The sequence below is a fragment of the Camelina sativa genome, chromosome 15, assembly GCF_030686135.1.
Source record: "Camelina sativa cultivar CO46 ecotype springtype chromosome 15, ASM3068613v1".
In the NCBI taxonomy this organism is placed as follows: Eukaryota; Viridiplantae; Streptophyta; class Magnoliopsida; order Brassicales; family Brassicaceae; genus Camelina; species Camelina sativa.
In genome coordinates this window covers 13,963,877-13,972,686 of record NC_141894.1, presented here as the reverse complement: position 1 = coordinate 13,972,686, position 8,810 = coordinate 13,963,877, and the positions used below count along the sequence as shown (strand labels likewise).

The 8,810-nt window shown below is 40.4% G+C and overlaps 1 protein-coding gene across 1 annotated transcript; it reads right to left on the bottom strand.

Annotated features, from left to right (window-relative positions):
* Positions 1-6,059: 6,059 nt before the first annotated feature.
* On the bottom strand, positions 6,060-7,111 carry LOC104746798 (histone H3.3-like). The gene is made up of 4 exons (XM_010468326.2): positions 6,956-7,111; positions 6,791-6,867; positions 6,592-6,682; positions 6,060-6,493 (listed from the first exon to the last, which is right to left on the bottom strand). The coding sequence occupies exons 1-4, from the start codon at positions 7,025-7,027 to the stop codon at positions 6,323-6,325; spliced, it is 411 nt and encodes a 136-aa protein (XP_010466628.1). The 5' UTR covers positions 7,028-7,111; the 3' UTR covers positions 6,060-6,322.
* Between the last annotated feature and the right edge of the window lie 1,699 nt (positions 7,112-8,810).

The window sequence follows — 8,810 nt, the reverse complement described above, 5'->3', positions numbered from 1 at the left end:
GGAAACATTTTCGGCTGAAGAACATATGAATTACTTCAATGGAGCAATCGTGATGAACTCAAGGTAACTGTCATTTAATTTTCCTTTGGTTTACTTATCCATGATCACATATTTGATCAAGTGGTCTATTATTGATTGTTTAAGTCAGACTCTCAGACGTTAGTCAAGGCTTTGAATTTGAAGCTCCACTCTAAGGACTTTCACGGTATTCTCCATGATATCTTAGATCTATCAAATCGTTTCTCTACCTGAAATTTTTGATTTATCTCTAGAACCCAGAATCATATCGCAGATGAACTAGCAAAGAATGCTCTTACTCTGTCTCTTTCTTGTATGTGAACCGTCGGTTTGACTAATACAAGTCTTCTAGTTGCCCAAAAAAAAAAAGTTTTTGAAGAAATCAGTCCATTTGCACATATCATACCTTTTGCCTTGAATACACCACTTTCCCATTCCCACGACTTATAATCACATTTACTTGAATACACCACTTTCCCATTCCCACGACTTATAATCACATTTATAAGTTCCTTTAAGAAGCATATGAATTTATTTCTTCCTTTGTTTTATACATCTCTTTTGTAGATTACTCGATCTACACTTATAAATTTCAAATCTCTTTATTCTATTCTCTGTTGCAAACAGATACATCTCTTTCTCTTTTGTATATCTCATTATCTTTACTTTTATATATTTGTTTTTTTTTGGGCATCAACAAAGTTAGACATAAGAACTTTGGAGAAAGTTACATGAGAAGAAACAACAAAACAGAAGAATTGTGCATAAGATCTACTTCTCAAACATATTTTTATCAAACCGTTGAATCTGGTTCGAAGTATGAAATATCTAGACCATCCACCATGTTTCCGATCACAGACACAATTGTTTCTTTTCTTACTTATTACGAATAGTGTCAAATATTTGTGTTGTACTTATCATCCTAGTATGATAAGGTTTAGGTTCCGATATATTAGCACATTGAGCTTATCATGTATTGAGTCCTCATGTATAAATACCACATTATAGTTAATCAATAAAGCAAGTCAGTTTGATATCTAATTCTACATGGTATCAGAGCTGAATTTTTAACAAAATCTTTTCCTTGTTCTAAAAGTGTCGATAGTTTCAACTTCTCTTGTGTGCCAAGAAAACGATGTCTACCACCGGAGAACATCAGTCTAGTTTGTCTGGAGCTCTTGTGTCAACGTCGTCATCAACGACGGTGTCACCATACACTCTGTCCAGTTCTGACAACCGGGATACGGTGACGTCCTATGTTCTGTTGAACAGAGAAGAATACAATGAGTGGTCTGAAGAGATATTGAATGCTCTCCAAGCCAAGCGAAAAACTGGTTTCATTGATGGGTCTATCACGAAACCTGCAAAAGATGATCCCAACTTCGACAATTGGAAGACGGTGAATTCAATGACTGTAGGTTGGATTCCAGCCTTGATCGAGCCCAAGGTGAAATCAACTGTTACGTTTATCTCCGATGCTAATCTTTTGTGGGATGAACTGCGACAACGTTTTTCAGTCAGTAACAACGTTCATGTTCATCAAATCAAGGCTCAGCTTGCCTCATGCCGTCAAGAGGGACAGGCGGTGATCGACTATTATGGCAAGCTGTGTAACCTTTGGGATGAGCTGAAAAATTATCAAGCAAGTGCAGTATGTCCTCATGGTTCACTCATGTCTGCACTAGTCAAATTTGTCATGGGACTCGATGACTCACGTTTTGGTGGGATTTGTACAAGTCTGATTAATATGGATCCACTCTCGTCTCTCGTGTTGCCTACTCCAAAAAAATACGCGAAGAACAGAGACTTGCTTCGTCACGACATCAGGAACAACGGCAGGAGGCTGTGGGTTTTGTCGCACGTCGCGAGTTGGTTTCTCCATCCATGGCCGCTGAGAATCAACCTGTGAATCGTGTGGAGTCCTCTATTGTCAGGTCTCATCCTGTGCTGTGCTCACACTGTGGTCGTACGGTCTATGAAAAGAAGGACTGTTGGTCTCTAGTTGGTTTCCCTGACTGGTGGACGGATCGTAATGGTGTTGGTCGCGGCTCTGGTGGTCGTGGTCGCGGTGGTCGAGGCGCTGGACGTGGCAGAGGAAAGATAGCTACGGCTCATGCAACAAGTTCCAATCCTTCAGCGCTTCCAGAATTCACACCAGACCAGCTTCATGCCCTGTCTCAACTACTTCAAGAAAGAACCTCTACTAATAGTTCTGATAAATTATCTGGTAAGCCAAAGTTTGGCGATGTTATCCTTGATACAAGGGCTTCCCATCATATGACTGGGAACCTTACTCTTTTGACTAACGTTGGTCCTATTTCACCTTGTTCGGTGGGTTTTGCGGATGGTAGCAAAACAATTGCCTTGAGTATGGGAGAATTTCCTCTTTCGGAGAAAATTTCTTTGACTAATGTTCTCTATGTCCCAACCTTAAACTGCACTTTGATCTCTGTCTCTAAAATTGTGAAGCAAACTAAGTGCATGGCCACCTTTACCAGATACTATTTGTGTTTTGTAGGACCGTTTTTCGAGGATTTTGATTGGAAGAGGTGAAGAGCGTGATGGGGTTTACTATCTGACGGATGTTGCAACTGCAAAGATTCACACAGTTAATGTCTCTTCTGATCAAGCTTTGTGGCATCAACGGTTGGGTCATCCAAGTTCTTCGGTGCTTTTGGTTTTGCCTATGGTTTCTGTTTCTGGTTCTTCTAATAGCTCTTTGTCGTGTGTTTTCGAGCTAAGAAAACTAGAGAAATTTTTCCTGATAGTATCAATAAAGCTTCAGATTGTTTTTCTTTTATTCATTGTGATGTGTAGGGACCGTATTGTGTTCCTTCTTCCTGCAATGAAATTTATTTCTTGTTCATTGTTGACAATTCTCAAGATCAGTATGGACATATCTATTGCTTGAGAAATCGAAAGTGCGTACTGTTCTTACTAATTTTCTAGCTTACACCAAAAAACATTTTGGCAAGACAGTCAAGACAGTTCGTAGTTACAATGGGACATAATTTATGTGTCTTTCCTCCTATTTCCGGCAGCAAGGCATTGTTCATCAAACCTCTTGTGTTGGTACTCCGCAGCAAAATGGACGTGTTGAGCGGAAACACCAACACATCCTTAATGTCGCCCACGCGTTGTTATTCCAGGCATCTTACCGATTAAGTTTTGGGGAGAGGCTGTTATGACCGCTGCATATTTAATTAATCGCACTCCCACGCCTCTTCATAACAATCGTCTTTGCGTGTTTGTTGGTTATCCTTTTGGCAAAAAAGGTTGGAAGGTTTTTGATATGGAGGAAAACAAGTTTATGAATTCACGTGATGTGATTTTTCGAGAGGATGTGTTTTCCTTTGCGGAGAAAATTACAGAGGTATCTTTTTCTCCGGCTCTTTCCGCTCCTCTCGTGACTGATTCTGATTGGTGTCTCCCTATGGCTGTACCAGACAGGGGGAGTATTGTGACTCCTACTCCTGTTGCATGTGAAGATCATAATAACTCCTCTGTTTTACCATCGAGTGCGCCGGTTGCTTCTTCACCAAGCAAGCCGGTTGTGGAATCTGTCGTTCCTTATGTATCACCTGGTGCTTGGGTTCCAACTCCGGCAGTTCCGGAGTCGTCCATTCCAGGTTCTTGTGTTGTCCCCACACCGATGGTTCCGGTTTCCGCACCGTCGCCTGCAGTAGTTCAGCCACCGCCTCGCCCTGGCAAGCGTCAAGTTCGACAGTCAGTTCGTCTCAATGATTATGTGTTGTATAACACTACTGCCGATCTCGACACCCATCACGCTCTTTCGTCCTCTGTTTCTCAGTCCTCGTATTCGGTCCAAGGTAATCCTTTGTCCCCTCTGACGGATTATATACCAGATGCTTCCTTTTCCACAGGCCATCATGCTTATTTGGCTGCCATATCCACCGCTCCTGAACCTCGAAATTTCAAAGAAGTGGTACGTATTAAAGTGTGGAACGATGCAATGACTACAGAGGTGGATGCTCTTGAATTCAAGAAGACATGGGATGTCACGGATCTTCCACCTGGTAAGGTTGCGATTGACTCCCAATGGGTGTACAAGACTAAGTATTGGGCTGATGGTTCTCTCGAACGTTACAAGGCCTGTCTCGTTGTATGCGGGAATAAACAGGTTGAAGGTGAAGACTATCATGAAACATTTGTCCCTGTTGTGAAAATGACCACAATACAGACCCTCCTTCGGCTTGTTGATGTGAATAATTGGGAGGTGTTTCAGATGGACGTTAATAACACATTTCTTCATGGTGATATTGAGGAGGAGGTTCATATGAAATTACCACCGGGTTTCCGACACTCTCATCCTGGCAAGGTTTGTCGTCTGAAGAAGTCGTTGTATGGGCAGAAACAGGCTCCTCTGTGTTGGTTCAAGAAACTTTCTGATGCGTTGCTTCGTTTTGGTTTCAAGCAAGCGTATGATGATTATTCTCTTTTCTCCTATACTCGTGGGAACATTGAAATCTGGGTGTTGATCTATGTTGATGATTTTGTTATTTGTGGCAATGATGGTTATATGGTGCAAAAATTTAAAGACTACTTAGGGAAATGTTTCTCTATGAAGGATTTGGGGAGATTGAAATATTTTCTCGGCATCGAGGTGTCTCGCGGGTTAGAAGGTATTTTCTTGTCTCAACGTAAGTATATTTTGGATAATGTTGTTGATATTGGCAGTCTTGCTTCTCGTCAAGTCGTCACTCCACTCGAGCAGAATCACCATTTGGCCGATGATGATGGTCTGTTGTTAACTGATCCAACTCCTTATCATCGTTTGGTTGGACGGTTGTTGTATCTTTTTCATACGCGGCCTGAGTTGAGATACTCAGTCCATGTTCTGTCTCAGTTTATGCAACATCCACGGGAGGCTCATTGGAGTGCAGCTTTGCATGTGGTGCAGTTTTTAAAAGGTTCGCCGGGACAAGGGATCCTTCTTAAAGCGGACTCTGATTTGTCTCTTACAGTGTATTGCGACTCGGACTGGTCGTCTTGTCCCATCACTTGTCGGTCCATTAGTGCGTTTCTTGTGCTTCTTGGTGGTTGCCCAATTGCTTGGAAAACCAAGAAACAAAAGTCTGTCTCTCATTCTTTCGCTGAAGCAGAGTATCATGCCATGTCCGTCGCACTTCGTGAGATACAATGGCTTTGTAAGTTGTTAAAAGAGTTAGGTATCGAACAGTCTCAGCCTGCTCGTTTGTTTTGTGACAATAAGGCTACTCTCCATGTCGCACAAAATCCTGTGTTCCATGATCGCACAAAACATATCGAAAATGACTGTGATGTTGTCCTTGATGCGATCCGTGATGGTGTTCTTGTTACACAGCATGTTGTGTCCCGCGAACAGCTTGCTGACATATTAACGAAAGCTCTTGATCGTCTACAGTTTCTCTACATTATGTCCAGGTTGGGTGTTCAAGATCCTCACTCTCCAACATGAGAGGAAGTATTACGGATAGTATCAAATATTTGTGTTGTACTTATCGTCCTAGTATGATAAGGTTTAGGTTCTGATATATTAGCACATTGAACTTATCATGTATTGAGTCCCTCGTGTATAAATATCACATTATGGTTAATCAATAAAGCAAGTCAGTTTGATATCTAATTCTACATGACTCCAAGATTCGTGGGTAGTATTAACATGGGAGAACTGAAGAAGTCCAAAACTGAAGTTTTCGGAAGAAAACAAAAAACTTTACCGGGAAAGCTTAGATAATGCCAAGACACTTGGTGACTATTGACTATTATCGAAAAGAAGAATTGAGAGTGAGATTGGTTAACAATTTTACTTTTACACGTGTATTTATTCTCCTCATCCACGGATCCACCTTAATTATATTAGCTGTCTTTTTTTTTTATAAACAACTAAATATTTTTAATCCCGTGCATACGCACAGATTTTAAAATGTTGAAATCATTATAATATATTCTAAATTTATGTGTTTATGAATCTTAAAATATCTACATTATGAATCCTAAAAACGGCTAAACCGACTGAGCAACACAAACTTCTTGTTGAATGAGAGAAGAAACAAAAAGTGGATTAATAATAATTTTTTCTTTGCAACATGATGAATACATCTCCAAGAACAATGATCATCAATTCAATCTAGAGAAGCAAACAGTACAAAAAGCATATCATCAATAACCAACTTCATAATATCTCAGAAAAAGCTCTTAAAAGATCATTTGTACCTTAGTTATAAAAAGAAGAAGACAACACCAAATCAAAACGAAAGAATAAGAAAACCCTAGATATATATAGGATCATAGAACAAATCTCTTAAGCACGCTCCCCACGAATCCTTCTTGCGAGCTGAATGTCTTTAGGCATAATCGTAACCCTCTTGGCGTGAATGGCACAAAGGTTAGTGTCTTCAAACAAACCCACCAAATACGCCTCCGCCGCTTCTTGAAGTGCTAACACAGCATGGCTCTGGAATCTCAGATCCGTCTACATACAACCCAATTAAACAACTTCTATTAGGATCAAGATTCATCAACTTAAGGAATCACGAATACATAATTCTAGGGTTTTTGATCTATATATACCTTGAAATCTTGGGCGATTTCACGAACAAGACGCTGAAAGGGAAGCTTACGGATCAACAGCTCTGTGCTCTTCTGGTACTTACGAATCTCACTGTTGATTGATTTCCACAAACACACACAAAACCATCGATTTTAGAACATTGAAAACAACGATTGCGATTTGAGATAAAGAGAAGAAGAAATCGTGAAATTTACTTACCGAAGAGCGACGGTTCCAGGACGGTAACGGTGAGGCTTCTTGACACCTCCGCTTGTCGGCGCAGATTTCCTCGCCGCCTAAATTAAGGTTACACAATCAGTTACAGCCAAATTCGAAACCCTAGATATTCAAATTTTACAAATACCAAAACTAAAAGAAACGAACCTTGGTGGCGAGCTGCTTCCTCGGAGCTTTTCCTCCATGTGATTTTCTCGCGGTTTGCTTCGTACGAGCCATGATCAAGAAAAAGATCTGAGAACGATTTGAATTCAGAGAGAGAGAGAGAGAGAGAGGAATCGCAAGAGGAGTCTCTGAATTGTGTGTTTTGAACTTTGGTGGAGATGAAATATTTATATAGTGAGAGAGGGAAAGGTGAAATTAGGTCGGTTAATTTTGGGAGATTAATGAAGGACGGACTAGTTTGATGATAGACAATGTTCGACGGTCCAGATTTTATTAAGGATTACGTGGCGATCCTCGACATCGATTCTTATTGGTCCATTTTTTTGTTGTTAATCTTACTGTTTTTGTTGTTGGATTCATATGTTATAAACCTACTGCCGCCGCCTCATCCAGAGAAAAAAACCACTCTAATATTCTCCCTGTCTGAACGATGGCTCAAGATTTTTCCGGTAAGAACTCTATATCTTTTGCTCAAAAATTATTTGTTTAATATCCGATCGATCTGTTATGCTAAAGGAAACAAGCGGATCTCTAATCAGTTATGCGTTGTTTTATTTGTGAAACCCTCGCAGATGCAAACACAAGCGTGTTCTGGGACGTGGAAGATTACCCACTCCCTGCTAATCGCGATTTGCGTTGGTTTCGTCAGCTTCTCAAAGAACGTCTCACGAAAATGGGTATGCGTCGTGGTGATGTGTCAATTAGGGCTTATGGTGAGGAGGAGAAAACGGATGAAGTGGTGCGTCGTTATACAATGCAGGGATCACCTACGTACACAAAAGTGATAAATATTTGAGACTTTCTCTCATGTTTGCCGACATTGGTTTGTGGGCATGTAGAAATCGCGACGCCTCTTATTATAATCCAATTGTTTTGATGGTAATCGCCAACGACAACGACATCCCCGATGAAGACACTCCCGATGAAGACACTTTGTATTATTTATATTCTTGAAAGCTTGTCTGTTGTTATGGACTTCACTGTTTTCTTAGTATCGGCTCGAAAACATCGTACATGAAGCATGGTTTTGGGATAGGCTACTAGAGGGAGAACCGCCTATGCCCCAGAAGGATTTACGCAAGCTAATTGCCTGAGTGCTCCCCGGCGCCAACTAATAAATTTGAGCTCCATCTTTTGGGGCGATGGCATCAGTAAAATCTCAGCAGGATATTTCTCAACCAGTTTGATAGGCTTAGAGAATGGTTTAATATTCGGACTATCGCGAGATGGCTTAGAGAATGGATACTGTACCATCAGGAGATGGACTTGCTTCAAACATGTCCAAGTATTTCTGCACTGCACATATACGCGATAATTAAGATGTATTTCAAAATCTGACATAGACAACAAACTCAAGATAATAAAAGCACTGTTTCTAGTAAGAAAACAAGGAGATATCACTCCTTACCTCTCAGGACACGGAGGCGATGAGCAGGTTCATCATCTCCATAGAACCAGATTCTGGCATTGCTTAGATATTCCCATAAATTTCTCGAATTTCAGCTTAGGGATATCTTTTGGATCACCACTGTCAACACCATATTTGTTTTCTCGGGCTAAGGCCTAATTATAAAAAGGATTTAACTTAAGTCATTTCATCAAAACCACTATACCGAGAAAATTTGATATCAGATTATCTAACAACGTTTTTGGCACTAAGTGTCCAAGCAACATGTTTAAGAAAGATAGTTTAATAATTCAAATGGCTACATGATTTCGTTTATTAATAAGGTCAAAACCAACATTTTAGTAAACTACAGCTTCAGAGTCTCAGGAGGGTCTAAATGGTGACACTAATTTGAGGAATTATCGAGAAAAAGTTGAGGAATTTTTTCTT